Source organism: Abramis brama (genome assembly GCF_963993115.1).
Source record: "Abramis brama genome assembly, chromosome: 3".
In the NCBI taxonomy this organism is placed as follows: Eukaryota; Metazoa; Chordata; class Actinopteri; order Cypriniformes; family Leuciscidae; genus Abramis; species Abramis brama.
Window position 1 is genome coordinate 37,608,970 of NC_139965.1, and position 22,091 is coordinate 37,631,060.

The 22,091-nt window shown below is 40.6% G+C and overlaps 1 protein-coding gene across 1 annotated transcript in view; it reads right to left on the bottom strand.

The window, feature by feature from the left end:
* LOC311079590 (neural-cadherin) overlaps positions 1 to 22,091 on the bottom strand; it is a 263,223-nt gene that overhangs the window by 133,606 nt on the left and 107,526 nt on the right. The window contains exons 4-6 of the mRNA XM_084109162.1: positions 18,101 to 18,305; positions 14,846 to 14,957; positions 883 to 1,132 (exon numbers count right to left, since the gene is read on the bottom strand). Coding sequence (XP_083965288.1) covers positions 883 to 1,132; positions 14,846 to 14,957; positions 18,101 to 18,305 — 567 coding nt within the window. The remainder of the gene's footprint in view (positions 1 to 882; positions 1,133 to 14,845; positions 14,958 to 18,100; positions 18,306 to 22,091) is intronic.

The window sequence follows — 22,091 nt, forward strand, 5'->3', positions numbered from 1 at the left end:
TTTTGATCATTGTGCTGAATCTGATCTGGATGTAGTCTTTAACAAAGACGTGATTTCCTCAGCTTTTTGCTTAAAATGTAGCTTTTTTATGAAACTTACCCACATTCAAGTGTTGATAAAAAAAAAAGAATGCATGAAGCTAGAATAAAACGGTTTGTTTTTGTCTAAAAGCAGAGGATCTGTTCTTTCTTTTGATATATTGCATGTGCGTGTACTTGGGTATGAGCAAAAAGTTCTGCGCAATATGCGCAATCCCACACTGAAATTCAAGCCCTGTAACACCAACAATATTCATCTGGAGCAAATGAAATGAGTGAGTGAGGGGAGGTGGGTTTGTATGTCAGCTCGCTGGCGCAGCTGGTATATGAGCAATGGAAAATATGGTGCGTGGAAAATGAGTATTGAGATATTTCAGTATCGATATGTACTGAAAAATCTATATTCACTATAACATTATATTTCACTTATTTCAGATGCCTTTTTAAAGTCTACAAATTAAAACTGTATATATTATATATAAAATTCAATATTTTTTCCCCATTACAACAGCTGTCAGATGAAAATGTTTTGCCATCACCTTGCTATTTTTTGCACTGTATTTCATTCTTGTCATACAGACACACAGCAAGATTCTGAGCTGAAAGCATTGGTAAATTTTAGGAAGTGCCACATGTGAACATGCTGTTAGTGTGGATGCAAACCAATGGCAATACATTGGAAATATGCAGAGCAGGGATTTTGGAAAAAAATAACTACTATTATCTTTTAAAACGTTTCCTGCTTACGCACGAATACAGTAGAAACAACAGGCCTCCATTATCACCTTTTTAATGGGGTCATGGGATGAGGCTGAAGGGTGGTATATGGAGACAAGGAACTCACACAGGCTGCGAGAACTCTGGAGGCTCATCGTTGACGTTGGCCATACGAAGACGCACGGTGGCTGTGCCGGTTCGGGGCACCTCGCCCTTATCCACCGCCATCACTACGAATTCATACAGGTGGTTGAGCCTCTCATAATCCAGAGGGCCTGACGGGAATATGGTGCCATGGGCTGAAATGGTGAAATCTGGACTAAGCGTGTAGTAGGTGATATCTGCATTCTGCTCCGAATCACAATCACTGGCTGATACTGCAAAAGAAAAAGAAACACAGGGCATGGGTGTTAAAACAAAAAAGCTGCACTACAGAGAAGTGCAGAATCAGCTAATAGGATCAATCTTTATTTGAACTTCCCTGTGTAAATAGCTTGGGCATATGCACTTGTCAAATAAATGACTAGAAAGGTTATACATGACTGGAAATCAAAAGATCCCAAGCTGTGAGTCTTATTGCATCTGAAAACTACAGTAAAATGCAATACTGTTCAATAAGGTGTGAGCCTGTTTCAAATGAACTTCAGAATAAGGTACTGCATACGCAGTAGCTGCTTTTCACATCAACTTAAAGGTAGGGTAGGTAGGATTTTTCTAAAAAAAAAAACATTCCAAATTTGTTTAAACTGTCTTTATATACCAATACATAATTAAAATATAAGTACTCTGAAAAAGAGAGTATAAAAATCGAGTGTCTGTAGACCTCTCACGACTGTTGTAAACACAGCTAATTATTTCCATTCACTCCACCCCCTCCCTTCTGGGCTCCTTCCAAAGCCACGGCCCCAAAACACATGAACGCGCGACGCCAAATGCTCAGGCTCAGGAAGACGCATTTATTTACCTGAGACGAGTGCAGAGGAAGGAGCGCAGTGCATGCAGTGACATCATGTCAGAATCACATGTAATAAAATACCTAACTTTATCACTAGAAATATAAACAAATAAGATGGCTTTTAGTACTCACTATCAAGCTAGCATATCGATACTGGTAAAGTTTAAAATATATTTTGTTTGATTCGGTAACGAGCTATATTTAGGCTATAGGTAACAAGCTATATTTATAAGGCAAAGCTAAAAACAGGTTGCATTGATACACGTTTTTCCATTACCATCAGTTAAACTGTGATGAAGGTGAATTTCGTGTAAGAGTCATAACATATACAGTGTTTTGCATGTAAGAGTTTCCATGATGAAAACATTGTTGACTGATGAGGACTAACGTACACTCCGGTGACAAGTACCGCATCGTCGGTTCGAGGACAGGTCCGGGGTCGAGGGCGAAGCAGAGGAGGTCGTTCAAGAGTGCGGGCAACCAGGGTCCGAGGAAGTAGTTTTTGCCTTGTTTGCCTTTGCTGACTGCATATGCAGGTGCTTTGAATTTTGAATGCTCTTTCTCTGCCATAATTTAACTCTTCGTAGGTTCCGCGCCTCTCCTCAAATCAAACGGAGAAATCCTACCTACCCTACCTTTAACTAGTGTCAACAAAACGGGGTAAACATTAGAGGTCGACCGGTTTTGAAACATCGGTTTTGCCGATATATCGGTGCCGATAATCCAATCCACACCGATAGTTTTTTCTGGGTTGCGTCCGTTGCTGGAGCGGCTGAGAAGAGTGCGCTGTCATTACACAGTATCAGAGCACTGAAAAGAGACTGCTGGCAATGTACAGAGTGAGAGCGGCCTCTAGAGGACAAATATAAACTATCACTGACACCACGTGTTGTTTATTGTAACACGTGAGGCTGCACGCTAGTCTGGCTATCACCAGACCAAGCTCAATCTTTTAAGATTGTCTCAATCTTTTAAGATTGAACATTGGTCTGGGGAGTCTGCTATGTATTTTCTACTGCGTGATCAACGGGCATAGTTCAAATGACTCTGTACGCAATTGGATAGTCCTTCAACCAATCAGGCCAAAGATCCGGGTGACGTACTTTGCAGAGCGACGCGCAAACTTCAGGCAGGAAATGTGTAACCAAACGTGTTGATCAGCGGATTGCAGGAGCAGCAATGGAACCGAGTGATTTTTGCAGGTTGTGAAAAAAAAAAGAAAAAGAAAGTTAGTGATATTTACACCCACTTGAGCGATTTGTTTGCTAAAAAGAAGCCATTGAGCATCATCGAGAGGTTAAAAGGAACTGGACAGAGCCGTAACGGCCCTGGAATTGGATTGGAATAAACCCGCCAATAGCGCGCCAGGTGGATTAGCCAGTTTGTGATTGGTTCCCGCAAATTTGTAAAGGAAGCAGGATAGATAAATGTACAGGTTTCCAGCCTGAGCTGCAGGGCGAAATCAAATCGCCAGCAGATCAGGCTGGGTTTACCCAGTCTAGCTGCACGCAGCACGGAGATCACACATTATATGGAGAGCGCTGACACTTCAGATGCGCATTTAAAACACACACAGCAAAACGGTATGAATACAGAACACTAAAGTACATATTGCCATGTCATTGTTGACTAGATGTTGCAATAGCAGAGAAAGCCCAGAAGTATGTTTACCGTCGAATCTGAGAGGAATAACATTAGTAGTGGCTACCTCAAGCAGTTAAAACAATGTGACAAAAACACACACAAACCTGAACCAAATGTTTTATGTCGCAATTGTTACCATCTATTTGCATTAGTTTATATCCAGTTGGTCACTTTTATGCATTCATTAGCCAGAGAAGTTTTTTTCTCAGTTCTTTTTTTTTCTCACTACAATTGAAAGTTCTTTTTTTATCACTACAATACATATTGTTATTTTGATTAGATAATCATCAAGTGTTCTAAAATAGAAGGAAATAAAGTGAGAGACTATACATGTAATATAGGTCTACATTTATGTCATTTTAATGCTCTGGCCTTTGCAGATATTTAAAGATGGCTATCTTCTTTAAGTATGACTTATATGAAATGGTAACACTTTACAATAAGATTACAATTTTAGCATTAACTAAGGTTAATAAATGTAGGAGTATTATTCATTGTTAGTTTGTTAATTTCAACATTTACTAATACATTTTAAATTGAGTTTTAATTTTAATTTGATCTGTTATTACCCAAGTTAATGTACTATGAACTAACATGAATGATCAAGGTACAATTGTATTGCTCAAATATTATTACATGCAGTAAAAACGTATATTGTATAATGCATATAGTTCATGAAAGCTAGCTAATACGTCCTTGTTAACAAATGGGATTTGCAAAGTGTTACCTATGAAATTTACATGGGCTGTGTTTCTAGGTTATAGCTAAAAAAGCACACATTTTACTTGTAATATTTTAATGTTTAAATTATTTTCTGTGGAGTTCGTTCTGTAGAACTTCTCATTTTAATATATTCATATATATTTATTTCATTTAGCACATGTAGACTTGGAATTAAGCCTTTTCCCCCGTTATTATTTGATTCACGGAACCGGACACCAGTTATCTTGCCAAGAAAAATCTTTATTCGTCAGCATAGGAGAGAAACTTGAGAAGATTGGTTGAAGATAGGTTGTATTCGTGCCAGGTCTATGTGTTTCCGATGTTTCTCTGCCATAGTACAGTAATACTGAGCTTATATACACCTCTGAGTGACTTTCAGCTTCCTTGTAAGGTAGAAAAAACATGTTGCTTATGTTTAAAAATGGATCGTATACCTCATGCTTACACATGGTACAATCCACTATCCCTCGGTGTATACATTAGTGGTACATTTGCATATTTGCACACTTAATGTATCATCATCATTGGAACATCTCCGCTCAGTAAACACTGCATTGCACACATACCTCTAAGCAAAATATATAACTCTCCCAGCTCCCCTCCTTGTGTCTAAAATATGATGCTTAAACACGTGTCCATGCAATCTATAGTCTAACTCATGCATTTTAAACTTCATAAGATAATACAACTGATTATGAATACTAATAAAGAATAATAATACAGATACATAATATCAAATTATGAAATTACATTAAAGCTAAAATTTTAGTCTTCAGCACATTTCAGTTCAGCACTGTTTTACTTGGAGTGTTATGTTTGGTTTTAATCCCAGTATCCATTATGATAGAAATATTTTATGTAATGGGTATTTTCAACATTAAATGTACAGAGAAACGCAGACTAAGGATGCTCAGGTCAAAGGCCATATATACTTAACCAAAAAGTGCTTAACACAGTAGAACTAACAGTCATATGACTAGCTCAGATCATTACAAACCAATCACCAGAACAAATTACAGTGAAGAAGACTTGAGTGACATTGATTTTTACTCAACTGTATGATATAAATGTATCATGTATCTTTCTATTCAGGAGACTCACTTGGTTGTTGTGACCAGTGATCTCCCGGCCGTGAATACAACTTCATTTCTACAAAGAGTAACTTGGGAGTCGTGTCAGATATATGCTGCGCATCTGAGAAACAGATTCTACGCTCAAAAGAAAACAAAAGAACATCTATGTGTGATTGAGGTAGTAATAGAAGTACTAAAGATTCTATGCTCAAAAGACCACCGCAGAGACAGTGATAGTGTTGGAAGACTATAGAGCCGCCCTCGGGGTGAGGCTGTAATACTCTGAGTTAGAATTAATGATCCTGTGTCGGACCAGCGTACACCTGAGAAGGACGGTGAGAGTGTATAGATGCTAAAGACCTGTGTGCTCATGTGTGATTGAGGTAGTGATAGTAGCTTCTTGACGGGACGCCGTCACCTTACTTCAGAGAAGTGTTGTAAGTATTCAGGTAATTCAGGGAATTACCTCGAGATACTGTAGTTATTATTTTTAACAACTGCAAGTTGTTTAAATTGTCTGTGGTGAAGAAGTCAGATTAAGTAGGTTGTATTCGTATTAAGAATTTCTACGACACCATTTAAAAACAATATCGGTTGAATAATCAGTTATCGGCATGAACGGTCAAACCTAAATATCGGTATCGGTAAAATCCACTATCGGTCAACCTCTAGTAAACATTTATCAAGCCGAGGTCCAGTTTCCTGATTTTGCACTTTAGAAAGACCACAGTTTTTGCTGAATTGTATATTACACATTTTAAGTTATAAACTTATAAGCAACATAATAAACATTAAACATTATAAACAACATACCCAAAGACAGAAAGAAAAAAAGAAAGAAATGTTCGACTCAGACAAAAAACTGCAGAGACATCTGTTTTTGCTAGACAATAAAGAAAGCAGACAGCACGTGAACACCGAATTCAGTTCTCTTTCTTTTGAGCTTAAACGTGCACGCAAAATGAAGTCAAAATGCCGTCTCGGCATATATATATATTTACAAATCCCTCTGTAAATGTCTTCATAATATACTGTAACTAGGTACAAGACTGGAAAAGTTTGGTGTATATAGGTGCTACTGAAGTGAAGATTTCGGACTTGGAGTATGAGAGAAAAGTCATTTTGAAAAAACGGGCTTTAAAGATTTATGAGATTGCGCATTTAGAGTTCAATCCCCCCTTTTACTTTCACGATTGGTTGCTGATAAAAAAGGAAATGACCATATTTGGATCCGACAGCATTGTACAGGAGAGAGAGAGAGCTTTCCAGTGGTGCATGTGATGACAGGGTGCAGGCAGCGATCGCAGAGCAGCGGGATGAATTAGAACACCAACTTTTGTTGAATTTATGAGAAATCTTCAGACGCAAACAGACAAAGTGTAGTAAAATAAAGACCTAAATGTGTATTTCTGACTTTTTTTCACCACAAGTCTGAAAGAAGACGTTATTGAAGACAAATATCCCAAAATCTGAAAATTGACCAGTAAAAAAAACAAACAATGTTTTTGCCTGCCGTGTCTCGCCTTAATCATTCATTCAGTAATTCAGCTTTTATATCTTCCAGTATGTTAACTAGCCCGGGCACTTTCACAGATGACGTTTATAATAAAGCCTCCTTCAAGTTCTCTTGAAATTTGCTTGTTGAGTGTGTGCTCAATCAGTTGCTCCTGATCACACCTAACAAGTCCTCGTGCCAGGTCCCAAATCCCCCTCTATCTACTGCAGTGAGGTCCATGAATTCCATGATGGGAGAAGTAAGATAAAGACAGGAAATCAAACAGGATAATTCCATAATGATACATCGGCTAAATCCTAATATTCTGCTGTACATGAAGCTGAAGTGGACCAGCAATAAAATCCAGCAAACCTAAGCCATTACGAAAAAGACTGTTCCCACAGATGTTTAAATTATAAATTGTCCACCTCATACATTATGAATGCTTGATTAGACGCCACATGTTACAAATTATTCTTGCAAAGTAGCCCTTCTTCTGGATAGGTTTGACTGGAGCAAGCATGATATTTCATGCTGGGTAGAGATAATTGTTATGAAGCACACACAGACGTGTGTGCAGATGTTGGTTGGCATGCACCTGCTAATCTGCACATCTGCTGTACACCTCACCACATCACCTTTCTATCCTGCCAGGGGTTTCTGTGTTAAGCTCTCAAAATGTCTGCCAAATCCTGTTATTCTCCAGACCAGCAGTGCTTTTTTAATCTCGGTAACTTTCCAGTGTTTGTTTGTTTTGTTCTCTTTTGTTTGCCGTTGTGTCTGCATATGCAGTCTGTCTATCTTCAGCAGTTGTTTTGTCCATCACTTCATTTCTGAGTTGCTTTGATAGCAGCTGTGGCTGTCTAAAATTTAATGAGAATATGAAAGCTTTTCTTATCATAGCTGAGGGCATGTGTTTTCCATTCTGTGTGTTACAAGTGCACTCTCAGGAGTTAGTATATAGACTCGAGGTTCAATGTGCAATTTAGACACATGAAAGGGCACATCAGGGGAGAAGTGCTTCAAAGGTGGTGTTAAACAGAATGATAGAGGAAGAAAATGTCATCTTCTCGTCTCATTGTGAGAAAGAGACTTTCTTCATTGGGCCATACTAGTCTCAAATTGCACGGCCACGGGTCGTCTACAGCCCGTTCATGGATTGTCCGATTGAATGCAAAACTGGAAAACATTTTTTCACTCTAGAAAGCTCTAATCTGATTGATGAATCACACATGGAAAAAAATTTGCATTATGACGGTAATTGCCGTTTCAATTAAAACGTTATCGACAAAAACTTGTAGAGAAAAAAAAATATTAGCAATGCACAGACAATGTTTTTGAAGAACATTTAGAAGGAATATGGCTGTTTCATATAATTCAATTGTTCCCTATCGTTCGGTCACTCTCGACGTCTCGTTGTGACCGACGATTTTGGGATCTCGCTCAGAGGACCAATCTACTTCGAGTGTAACTAAACGAGCCAATTTCACATTGGCATACAATCATTGCATTCAGCTGCTCTGCCTCGTCAGCGCGGGTATAAATGAGCAGCTGGTGCATGATGAAATCAGCTTTTCGCTTCGGAGTTGAGCTTCTGCCAACAAAGACTGTCTACAACAGAACTGTAAAACAAGTTTTTTTACCTGCTCTTTTGGAGTGTTGGCGACACGGCATGGCAGCAACTTCCCTCAACCGATCCAGCACATTTTAAACAATAGCTGTTTTAACAGCTGGTAGCGGTAGCGCACCGCGGGATTCCCCTTACCTGTTGGTGACGCGAGTGGGCGTTTTCCCTGCGTGCTTCAGCACAGACAAGAGAGCAGTTCTCTAAAAGAGCTTCACGGTGTGTGCGCATTTGTACAAAAATGGCAAACACACCGTGCGTTTCTGGATGCGGTCGTTTCCTGATGACAGGTGATGGTCACGGACGCTGCATTGTATGTTTGGGCATTCGGCATGCAATGTCAGCGTTCGTGGATGAGTCATGTTCTCACTGCGGGAACCATCGCGGAGCTCCGATCATGGCTCTCACTCCTCAAAGGTATGGGAGCCCCCTTGCCTCTGCCTCGATCTAACCCTCCTCGGGGGCTACTTCGGGCCATAGCTTGGGAGATCTGAGGGTGACAGTGAGGACTGGTTCCGCGGGGCCACCACCCCCGGGACCCCCTCACTCCCCTGTTCCGCAACCAGCTGGGCCGTCGGAGGAACAGGCCACCTTTGAGGTCTGCACCAGTCGTATCCTTCGGCGCCCCGCCTGACGATCAGATGACGATCGCAGCATCGGAGGATGAGCCCTCTCTCTCCGGGGATGATGACTCGGCTGCGCTGCCCCCTTCGGGTGTAGCAGTGTTGCCCGAGTCTGACCCAGAGATGATGGCTATGCTATCTCGGACATGGCGGACATGCGGGAGACTGAGAAGGTCAGATTCCTTAACTCCCCTGTCTGCCAGACCGGTCTCTTCGGCGAGGCTGTTGAGAGCTGCGCCCAACAGTTCTCGGCAGCACAGGCCATTAAACATATCCTGCCCCGGCGGTCGGCTCCAAGTAAGAGGCCATCGGAGCCATCGGAGCCTCTGCTCCTCGCCGAGGGCACCCTCCCGCGTCCGCTTCTCCGCAGCAACCACCAGCAAAGCAGCGCAAAGAGGAGGCCGGCAAACCAGGAGGGAAGAAAAAGGGTAAGAGGCCCTGAGACGGGCGACCCAGAGGTGGAGAGGACTGCTCCTTGGGAGATGGCAACAGGACCACTCCCTCCCCCGGAGGAGGACCGGTGGGAGAATCCTTTGTTCCAGTTTTCTTTTGTTCTGCCAAATTTTCAATAAAAGAGCAGTATCTCCTCTCTGGGTCCCAAGAGGACTCGGGGAGCGGTTCATGGTACACTACCCAGACACACTCCCCTTCCACTATCGCCAGAGGGCAGCATTGGACAGGTTTAGGACACATTCAAGCATCCTCACATCCCATCTGCCCTACCACGGAACCAGGTAAGCGACTCACAACACGCTCAGACCCCGTCTTCGGCCGCCTCGACAGAAAGAGAGCCCCATGGCCCGGGTTCCTGTGTTCCACTTCGCTGCCCCAGCCCGGGTATGCCTGTGGTTCCTTTGTTCCCACTTGTACGGTCTCTGCGAGCCTGGCTAGCGCTCCCCAGGCCGTCTCGCTGGCTCATTCGGACCATCAGGCTCGGCTATGCGATTCAATTCGCCCGGCGTCCCCCCAGGTTTAGGGGTATTCGGTTCACATCAGTAACCTCAGACAATGCCCCTGTCCTGAAAGCGGAAATCGCTGTCCTACTGGCGAAGGATGCGATAGAGCCAGTTCCTCCAGCCGATATGAAGACAGGGTTCTACAGCCCTTACTTCATTGTACCCAAGAAAGGTGGTGGGTTACGGCCGATCTTGGACCTGCGAGTTTTGAATCGGGCCTTACACAAGCTACTGTTCAAAATGCTGATGCAGAAACGCATTGTCGAATGCATCCGTCCCCAAGATAGGTTTGCAGCGATAGACCTGAAGGACGCGTACTTCCATGTCTCCATCCTCCCGCGACACAGAATATTTCTGCGTTTCGCGTTCGAGGGTCGTGCATACCAGTACAAGGTCCTACCCTTTGGGCTGTCCCTGTCGCCTCGTGTCTTCACCAAGGTCACGGAGGCGGCCCTTGTTCCTCTGAGAGAGCAGGGCATTCACATCCTCAACTACCTTGACGACTGGCTCATACTAGCACAGTCCCGAGCTCAGTTGTGCGAACAAAGGGACCTGGTGCTCAGTCACCTCAGCCAGCTGGGTCTTCAGGTCAACCGGGAAAAGAGCAAACTCTTGCCAGTGCAGAGGATCTCTTTTCTTGGTATGGAGTTGAACTCGGTCGAACAGACAGCGCGTCTCATAGACGAGCGTGTCCAGTCTGTGCTGAACTGCCTGAACACTTTCAAGGGCAGAATCGCGGTTCCACTGAAACATTTTCAGAGGCTCCTGGGGCATATGGCGGCCGCAGCGGCAGTAGTACCGCTCGATCTTCTCCATATGAGACCGCTTCAGCACTGGCTCCATGGCCGAGTTCCGAGGTGGGCGTGGACACGCGGCACCTACCGGGTCCGAGTTACTCCGGAGTGTCGCAAACACTTCAGCCCGTGGTCGGACCCATTGTTTCTGCGGGCAGGAGTTCCCCTGAAACAAGTGTCCCGACATGCAGTGGTATTCACAGATGCCTCTGCCACCGGCTGGGCCACGTAAAATGGGCATGCAGTCTCAGGGGTTTGGACGGGACCTTACACTAGTACTACGAGCACTTCAGCTCGTCCCATTTGAGCCTTTGCAGTCAGTTGACTTAAAGCTTCTAACTATGAAGACTTTGCTTCTGCTGTCATTGGCCTCCATCAAGAGGGTAGGGGACCTGCAAGCATTTTCGGTCGACAAATCGTGCCTGGAATTCGTGCCAGGTGACACCAACGTGGTATTGAGACCCCGGCCTGGATATGTGCCCAAGGTTCCCACCACTCCTTTCAGGGACCAGGTGGTGAACCTGCAAGCGCTGCCCCCGGAGGAGGCAGACCCAGCCCAAGCTTTGCTTTGTCCCGTCCGAGTATTCAGAGTGTACATAGACCAGACACAAAGCTTCAGGACCTCAGACCAGCTCTTTGTCTGTTTCGGAGGCCAGCAGAAGGGGAAGGCCTAACTGTGCGTTCACACCAAACGCGAATAGCGTGTCAAATTCGCATCTACCGCATCTAGTTGGACGCTTGAACATTTTGAATCCATTTGCGCGTCCAGAGTGAAATCGACGCGCGTAAAAAGCAAAAGTTTGAAGCGAAATTGACGCGCGTCTGAGGCGAAATCCGCTTGTCTGTTTGCAAGATGGGTGATGTTGATCGAGCATTCATCGAGAGAGTTACCACATCGGAGCGAGGATCACCCTTCAGGACACCAACTACAGGCGCTCTATTCTAGCTGCAGAGCGCCTGTCCATCTGTCTTCGGTTATAAAATGCATGTGAATTTTTAAATACAGTATATTAAACATTTAAAAACTATCAATGTTTTTCAAACTGTGGTACGGATACCACTGTTGGTGCTCTTTCTAGTGATACTCACTAGTATATACTCACTTTCTAGTGATACTCAGTTAACTGCTATATTGAATATTATATTCGGTTATATTGCTATACTCCATTTTGAATGAGTGACTCCGGACGGGAGTTTATCCCATCACTTTACCACGTGACAGCAGCAAGCAGGCTCCTGATTGGTTAACGCGGCGCGAACAGACGCCAAAGTTCAGATTTTTCAACTCGGGCGACAGACGCGAATTCGCGTCAAACGCGTGAATGCACAAAAAGCACCAAATAAAATCATTTGCGCGTATCGCGCCAGACGCTCAATTTGCGTCATTCGCATGAACTGGACGCGCAAATGAGGCGAATTCGCGTCCACCACGCCACGCTAGACACCTCATTCACGCCGCAGGACCTCCAGACGCGTGAAAACAAAGAGAAATGTCTCCATTTTTCAAAATAACCATGTACATGTAAACGGGGCTTCATACACAGAGTACGCACGATCGCGAATCCCAAAGTGAAAGTAAAACGTGAGCTCCCTGATGCACGCAAATTAGGTCTCCCAATAGCAAATCGATCTCTGGACTGTGTAGTTGTGGCTCTGGTCTCGGTTTGCACTAATATTGAGAGAGTACTAGCCTAGAAATCTAGACGCACCCTAGCGGCAACAAATTTTATTTTGCAGCCAGGGTAGTCTAGCAACTCTCCGTTGACTTTCGAGCTGGAAAAAACAAACTCTAGTCAGGCCAATCACATCGTGTATAGAGTCGGTGGGCGGGCTTAACATAATGACGACAGAGTTGTGACGGTTCCGTGTGAATTCCCTGCTACTTGAAAATAAAGAATGGCTGCTGCTGCTGGCGAACAGCGGTCTTTCGAATCGGCTTTGGCCGCAACTCTGGAGGACTTGGAGTTAAGCTTTTCTTTGAGAAAAGAACAAAGAACGGCACTGAAGACATTCTTAAAAAAGGAAGATGTGTTTGTAGTTTTGCTGACCAGATACGGCAAAAGTTTAATCTATCAACTAGCTCTGCTGGTGGGAAAACGCTCTGGTTGGTTGTAGCGCTGTCCTATTGCATGCAGAGTGAATTTGAAAGACAACCGTTTATCCCGCCCCTCGGATTGAGCCATGCCAATGGTGAGTTGCCAGACCAAACATCTTGATGTGGGTCTGGCTTGCCAGGCTAAGAGAGTACTGTAACGTCTGAAGACAGACAGACAAGGGAGGCTCCGTTTCTGAACTTTTAATCGGAACGCAAGAACAACTGTACACAAATGCACCAGCCAAAGGCTGCATTCACACTGCAGGTCTTGATGCCCAATTCCGATTTGCTGACTATATCCGATTTTTTTGACGACCCGCTTACATCATCTTTTAAAAGTGACCCGTATCCGATATTTGCATTTACACTATACACTGCCAAAACAACCAAATGTAGACGTTCTGACCCGGAAAATGAAGTAAAACAGCTCAATATGCAATGGATGCAGAAGCAGACAAAATTATTATAGTGATGCGCGGATCGCGGTCACATCCGCGGGGGTTCTGTGAATAATCCGCGGATCGGGCGGGTTAAGTAGGCTAATAAAAATAACATTCTGATTAATTTCGGGTGGGTCGCTCGCGGGTGGATATGATAAATCATTATTAACGAAAATATTAACTACATTCTCTAAAATATGAGTAGGCTATGTTCCATTCCAGTTTAAGTTTCAAGGGAGTAAAGCCTGTTTATGCCATTAGGAAAATGAAATTCTGTCAAATAAATTTCGTTTTAAAGAAATGTTCATTTAAAAGCAGCGCTCATTAACGCGCACAACCGTCGCCTCGAGTCCGCTGTTGAAGGTGATGATCATCCATTTATCCTCACGCGTAACAACATACGAATACATAATTTGACCATCGGGTACGGATACTTACTCGCATTTACTCGGGGAATATCCGATTTGTCTGCTTACATGGCAGACGCAAATGCACGTATCCGATTCATATCCGATTTATTACCACATATGAATGAGGCCTGAACCCGATCTGATAAAATAGGAATCCATGTGTTTTTTTCCTGCTTACACGTTCACCGGTCATATCCGATCTGTGCCACATGAGAGGAAAAAATCGGAATTGGGTCACTTGAACCATGCAGTGTAAATGGGGCCTAACTCACTCGTTTCTCTCTACCCAACCTTTTCCGAACTCACCGCCGTAACCCTATAACTGCCGGTGCAAAATAAAACAGCAATCTCACAACAATTATAAAGAGTCTGTGCGCTACAGAACTTTATGTTTTTTACAGAACTTCATACTGTTTTTATTTCTATGTTCAATTTGTGGAAAGGAGTTCAATTATGAGGTCACACAGACTCATAAATGTACAGTAAGATCTGAAGTGACTCATGTGAATTCACACAGGAGAAAAGCCTGTCAGTTGAGTTTGAGGCAAAACCTTTTACAGTGCTTGCCTTGTATATTGTTGTCTTTCAATGCATTTGATAATTTATACTCAAAGTAGATCTGAAATGACATTCACTAGAAGATTATTAGTTAAACCATTTAAAAATGCACCTGCAGAAAATGGTTCCAGTCATGAACTTTGTCATTGAGGATTTCTATAAAATATTGTGCAAAAATCTCATCTTGTCGCGTTCTTGTGAACCCAATCTCGTGTCTAGTCTCATCTCGTGAGATAAGTGTCTCGTCACACCCTTATTATTTCCTTCTACTAAAGTTAAAAGCCATTTTATTTAAATGAATGATAACCACATGATGAAATATTGAATAGATTTAAAGGAGTTTTGGTAACACTTTATTTTACAGTGCCCTTGTTGCACGTGTTACATGTAGTTACTAAAGTAATAACGATAAATTATGCATAATTACATGCAACTAACCCTAAACCAAACCCTCATCCTAACCCTTACCCTATAATAAGTACAAGTAGTTAATTATTATTACTCTGTACTTAAATGTATAATTACACTGTAACATGGACACCTTAAAATAAAGTTTAACCGGATTTGTTTTAACAAAAGACAAAGGATGACTTAAATGATATCTGTGTAAAAATAAACACTGGCTACTATTCCATTGTTGTTATACAACGACCTCTAGGTAACAGCTATGGTGCATTAATGTGCAGGTCCACAGACTTACCCTGCAGCAGCGACGTTGCGGTCGTGACTGTCTCAGGGACACCGTCTTTGCTATAAATGGACTGCAGGAACTCTGGAACGCAGTCATTCTCGTCTGTGATGATCACTCGCACCTGTGAGGAACAAGTGAAAAGGAAGCCGGAAGGCACAAAAATAGAAAGGTGAGAAATGTTAACAAAACAATTGGGCAGATCATAATATCTTGATTTATGAATTACCATCAGGGAGAAAGTTAGCACATCACTGTGTCCCCAGTGTTTCCAAGAGGCAAGAGGGCTGCTGTTTCAAAAACACCTTGCCAAAAAAGCTCTTTTTAACAAGCATAAAAGGCCATATACTATCACTCTTTATAACCATCATCCTGTTTAATCTTGCCACTTTCTCACTGCAAATGATTTGGTGTCAAGAAGTTATGTTCATACATAAGCAAGCATCTGTGCCTGAAAATGCAGTTTTGAAATAGTGAAGAATAAAAACACAAAAGGACAAATGTCCTACAATATCACATGGGCATGCCATAGCTCTTTCTCAATTTGTTCCAAAAGCATCAGGGAAGCTGAAAGAGGCACCTAATGCCTCCCATAAGACTGAATTAAGCTGAAAGTTGCTGTCTGGAGGAGGAAAAACACTGTTTGAGTGCTTTTTCCCCTGACACTGTTGCTAAAGCTTCCTGGCAGTTGCTAAGTGACTCTAATGACCTATTCACTTCAATTTCAGAGTCTGGAAATAGACAGACCTAGTCAGAAATGGTCAAAATTGTGACAACAGTTCATAGTCTACAATGTTACTCATATATCTAACTCTAACAGAGACCATAACCCAAAAATCACATAAAATAAAATGCCTCCATAAAAGACTGAATCAAAAAGAACAAGACAGAAGGATCCCAGAGGGAAAGTTTTTGGATCTCAGTAACTGTCCAGACCCCTATTTTATAAAAGAGTAAAAGACAATGCTTAGTTTTTCCACTGTTGGTCAAACTAATGATAACCAAAGACATTGTATCAGAAAAGAGACCTGATATGGCTGATGCAGGAAAGCAAGAAATCAGCATATTAGAATGATTTCTGAAGGATGTGTCACTGAAGACTGGAAAATTCACCATCACAGGCATGAATTACATATTAAAATAGAAAACAGTTCATTTCATTATAATAATATTTCACAATATTACTGTTTTTACTGTATAATAAAATAAATGCAGTCTTGGTGAGGAGAAGAAACTTCTTTCAAAAACATGAAGAAATCTTACTGACCACACACTTTACATTATTTTAATTCCGATTGATTCACTAATGAATCAAACTGTCTAGTGAACTGACTGATTCATTGAAATAAACAGACTCAAAATAACAATTCACTCACATATAATATCACTATGGCATGCAAGCAAGTTTTATTCTACACAAATATTTTTAGGCAATATTTGTATAGCAGATATCATAAAACAAAATGATGGATGGATGGATGGATGGATGGATGGATGGATGGATGGATGGATGGATGGATGGATGGATGGATGGATGGATGGATGGATGGATGGATGGATGGATGGATGGATGGATGGATGGATGGATGGATGGATGGATGGATGGATGGATGGATGGATGGATAGATAGATGGATAGATAGATAGATAGATAGATAGATAGATAGATAGATAGATAGATCCCCATCTGTAGTTAGACACACTGTGCCATGCACTGTTTTGTAACATTCCCAAGCTAATAGCTAATAGCTGGGATTTTGGCTGGCCTGCCTCAGGCCAGGACAGATGTATGGATCACTGAGCAGCCAAATCAAGTCGTGATGAGGCGAGACTACATCCTCCAGGGGAATAATATTGTATGAGGCATGAATGGGACTGCTGGGTATCTCTTTGATTTCAGCTAAATTGTTGCCCTTACATTTCCCACAGTGCCACAAATCTCTCCTTTATTTTAATTTTATTTTTTCAGTCTAAGTGACCATAATTTCAATGGAAGGCATAAGTAATATGAATAGTATCATCAATGTGTCTTAATTAAAGGACAAATGGAAATTATGTTCACACTGAAATAAGTGCACTCTACTACTTCTGATGAGACCCTTTCTCTTTCTTTCTTTCTTTCTTTCTGTTTCTCTCTTTACATGCAATAATTCTACATAGACACAAATAGACCTCAGCACTTTACGCACAAAACTCAACCACAGTGAAAATCAACTAATATAAATAACTAAAATGATGGGTTCTTAACATCACCAAACAATAGCTAACAGTTATGATAAAAAACTGCTAGAGCAACATAAATAAAGCCAGCAAGTAGTAAAACAATAAGATTATAACACACTAACCGCATAATTTATTCATGTTGCAATGCTGGGAGTTGTTTGTTCAGACAACTCTATTTGGCTAGTTGGGAAAACATTTATGGGAATTATTAACTGTCTATCAAGCTAGCAAGATTGCTAGCTATCTTTTAGAGCATATACATTTTTTGCATAAATAAAAAATGACTGGATGGAGAGCTAAAAGCGTACAAATCTCTGAAATCATGCACTTATATTTCTGTGGATGAGTAAATGACGCAAATCATTTACCTTCATACTATCAGTTATGATGAAGAATCAAAACAGTTATTATGGCATCTTTAATCATCATTTCCTCATACATTTGTTTCACTGCTTTTTATTTATTTTTATTTTTTATTATTGATTTCTTGTTGCTATACAACCACCTAGAGCAACCTATTGAGACTGTGAAATAAATAAGATATTGAATAAAGGATATATTTCTACTAATATCAAAAATCCCATATATTACCCATGAAATTTTATTCTGAAAGTAATAAAGTTAGTCTTGTGAACCAAGAGATAGATAATGAATCATTTTGTAGTGAAGTCAAACTCTAAACAGTACTGGATTAACATCAGCAGCAAAGACAGACAACGTATAACACTATATAAAAATGACATTTTATATGAAAAAGAGAAATTACTTTGAATAAAAAATGTTTCTTCTGCACCACCAGACAAGACTCCAGTTTGTTGTACTTTATTCTCTGGTTTGTTGTGTGACAAAATGTTATCATAGAGAGCACCATCTATCAAATATCTAATATACCTCAAATTTAAAAATTAATTAAGCATCATAGTTACAAAACAACACATCAGCATAATCATTTTATGATTTAAAGAGAGTTGATTGTTTGGATTCTTGTGTAAAAATCTTAAATCTGGACCCTGTCCCAGTCTGACTGTGCACCTGCAGCACTCACCTCGGCAGCACTACTGAGACTGTCCTGGTTCTCACTGGCCCTCACCAGCAGCAGGTAGCGGTGCTGGTCGCTCTCATAGTCTATCGTACGGGTCAGACAGATCTCCCCAGTCTCTGGCTGGATGCTGAAAAGACTGCTGGGATTGATGAGCAGGCTGTAAGTTACTGGCTGTTTTTGGAAGGACACTGCTGGAGTGACTAGGAAGCTGGATGAAAAAAGACAAAGAGAGAGAGAGACAACCTGATTGACTATAATCCTGATTATGATGTTCTATAAGTGAGCAAACAACTGGAAAAAGAAAGAAGAATGGGTTACCAAGGTAAAGTTAGAAGTGCACCAAAGACTTTTGAGCTAATTTGGACATCTGGGCAATATAAGTTTCAATCAAACCAACTTCCAAGGTGAACACAGCATATCTTCAACAACATTTAGCTATAATCACCGAGAAAATGACTGCGGGTGTGGAGGATTGTTTGTTGAGGGAATAATGTAAAGGTAACTGGTACAGAAGGGAAAAGGTTCGTCTCGGGCTCACTGATCGAGTGTAAAGGCAGAAAAAACAAGTTTTGTAAATTGTATATCAAAGCATCAAATAACACAGGTTTGTGCTGGTTATCAAACACAAATGGGAGCAAATTAAAATGATACCTGAAGAAAGAAAAAGGTATTTCTCCTAATTTCCAATATCCAGATATCTCTCACTTTGAACAGTTTCCTCCTGATGCTAAAAAAAAAAATCCTCTGTTTTTATTTTCATTGAAGGTGCATCTGCCTTACTGATCACTGTTATTAATTATCATTTTCTTTCTCGTTGTTTAATCACTGGGTCAAAACAAGACAAATGCTCAGACTTCAGGGGCCATGAAAACAAAACCGAGCAATATGACATTTTATGACATTTTAAGCATTATCAATGGAGGAAAAAACTCATGAATATTTACATACATAGTTAGCAGTAAGAAATGATAATAGCTGATTGTAACTCTTAATGGTACTGAGAATTAATGAAAAACATTGATTAATCTAGTGGGATAACGTTAATTTCTCCATATACTAATACATTTCAATACACATTTCATGGGTTTTTATGTGTATTTTACATAAAATGTGGTTCAACCACATGTACTACTTTTTACAAATAAAACGTACATAGTTAGTTGTAATCGAAATTATTCAACCTTCATTGCAAATCATGTTTATTGGCAAAATTTACAGAACTTTAGCAGTTTGCAATGAACAAATCAAACAAAAGTAATTGAAATAGCTCAACTCAACAAATGGTTCAAGTGGTTTCCCCAAATTCAACTGAAAATGCAACTTTTAATGACTTCCGTAGTCTCAAAATGCTTCAACCCCCTGAATAGAATCCCTCACAACAGCACAAATCTGCAAAACAGGTGTTGTCTCAAGCACACCCGATGCAACTAATCAAGCGCTTCATTAGTTGCACCAGGTGTGCTTGAGCTAGAACACATGAAACCATGACCATAAATCTTACAATATTTATTTTGTTTGCTGAGGAACACAAAATAAGTTATCAATATGCTTATCAAAAAATATTTATAAAATACAACAAAAAAAAAAATATCATGAAAGTACTTTTTTCTCTTTTCATTTGTGTGCTGAAATCCAAGTCTTCAGAATCTATACGACTTCTTTTTGTGAGGAACAGACCCAAACTGAAGTTTTTTATTCAATAATCCTCAGTAGTAAGCATAGTCCCACACTCTTTACAAATTCAAAATGTGTTGCCTCAAGACATTACAACAGGTTTTACAAATATCAATTTCCGCTCATTGACTCTCACCTGAAACTTCTTGACTTGCAAACGTCCTGTAGGGACCCACTCGTTATACATAAATCACTTAACAGTTCATGTTTGCTAACCATTTTAGTTTTAATCCAAATAATGCATGTGTACTGAGTGACCCCCCTCTTCTCTCTCTCTCTCTCTCTCTCTCTCTCTCTCTCTCTCTCGTAATGCATACCTCTTTACTTTCTTTGCCATTTAGATATCCGAACGACCTACAAGCTTTCCACTGATGTCTGTGAAAAAGGGATTGACCTCGACAAGCTTTTGTGCCGCTGCGCGCTCGATCCACTGTGCGTTTCAGCTTGCGCACCACAGCTATATAGGTGTTACTATATTTTGTTTAATATTTCACTAATTAGACACATTTACTTCATAGAGAGCCTTTTCTTTTATCCCAATTATACTTTCTGTTGTCAGTGATTCTTTGTCTGGAAACAAACACTGTACACACGGTGCGTGGTATCGGTGCATCCCTAAAAATATCTAATAGCCTATATAATATTTTATATTTTATATTATAATATTTTATATTAAAGTTTTTAACGTTGTTTATATGTCTAGGTGGTGTTTTTAATATGCTTTAAGACAAATCATGTGCAAAGTCATAAGTCAACACCATTGCTGAGTATGTTCTCCTTAAAACTGCAGTGAAAAAAGACAGTCTTGAAAACATGGTTTGAAATCGCTGGTGTTTCTTACGTCACTAACTACCTTGTAACCAATCCCATCAATGTGCCGGCAGGCTTTAGCATATCATTACCTATGACCACTCTGAAGCAGGGGAGTCTTAAGACAAGCCAAGTTATCCCGGTATATTTTTCTGTTGATATGAAATATCGGGTACATTTAACAATATAGCCGGTGAATTAGGCATATGATGTATATTACAATGTTATGATGAACTATATGCCTTTCTCCACTGACATTCTGAGTTGTTCAAAGTGTTTCTAAGGAAGATTTTTAGAAGGCAGCGGTCAGAGTCTGAGATGGCAAACGGGAACATGGTTTGTGTAACATTACCAACACATTATTAGCTGTTTGATAACAGTCAAGCAAAAGGCTAATCATATTATTTACCGTTATGCGTCCGACGTTGTAGAGAGCAATACATAAAACGCATTACCATTCTGATACATCAATTTGTAGACAACCATGTATGACTGAGTGGAGGTGGGGCTCATTCGCATACTAATGGTTTCTAAACTTATTCTAAATGGAGCAAGGGTGTTAGAGTTACATTCAAGCTAATTTTTTATTTTTATTTTCAAAAGAGTTTAAATATGTTTTTTTTGTTTTTTTTGTTTTTTGTTATTAAAGATGAGTTTTAAGGGATAAAATTACAGGGGGACTTTTAATATGTTACTCAGACCTTGAAGAAAGAAAGGATTCTCCTCAACATGCATTTCTCAAAAAAAGAAAAAACTGTCTGTTTTTTTTTTATTATATCATTTATTTATGTGAGCTTTTCATCTTGATACATTCAGACCATAGAAAATAAAGGCACAATTATGATAATCACGTAGTCAAGCAGTCAAGATTGACATAAATGTATTTTTGTAATCCCAAAGAAGCTTAACGGCAGACAGGCAGACGAACAATGGTAAATGTGAATTCCCTTTCAGGTATTGTGGTTATTACAACTCCATTCCCATTGGCAGAGTTTGTCTGTTGGCTTGGTCTGCCTCAGCTGTCTGGCAGAGATCAGAATGTTTGGCAATAAGATTAACGTCACCCCATTTTTGTGCCATGAGAAATACACTTATCCTAACATTAGTTAGTTAACCATATTTTTTGCATAGCTATGGATGAAGCCAACTATATTCAGTAAGACTTGGCTCCCATTGCCAAGCCAAGTTTAATGAAAGCAACAATATAGTGGAATCACAGGTGTGAATGAGGAAAATAATATACTGCAGAATGCAATGCATATTTAATGACATGCAGCTGCCATAAATGGATCCGGTAGGCACTTATTCCACATGGATTGGATTTAGGATAATTTTCTACAAGGCAATGCCTGATTTAATACATCTTTGTAGGGCAGAGCTAATCATGCTTCCCTGTAGCAGCATCAAGTAAGTCATTTCACAGTGACTCATCTAATATCAAAGGGCTACACAATTAACACTGACTGTACAAAGACAAAATAATTAAGGGTCTATTTGTCATCTATACGTT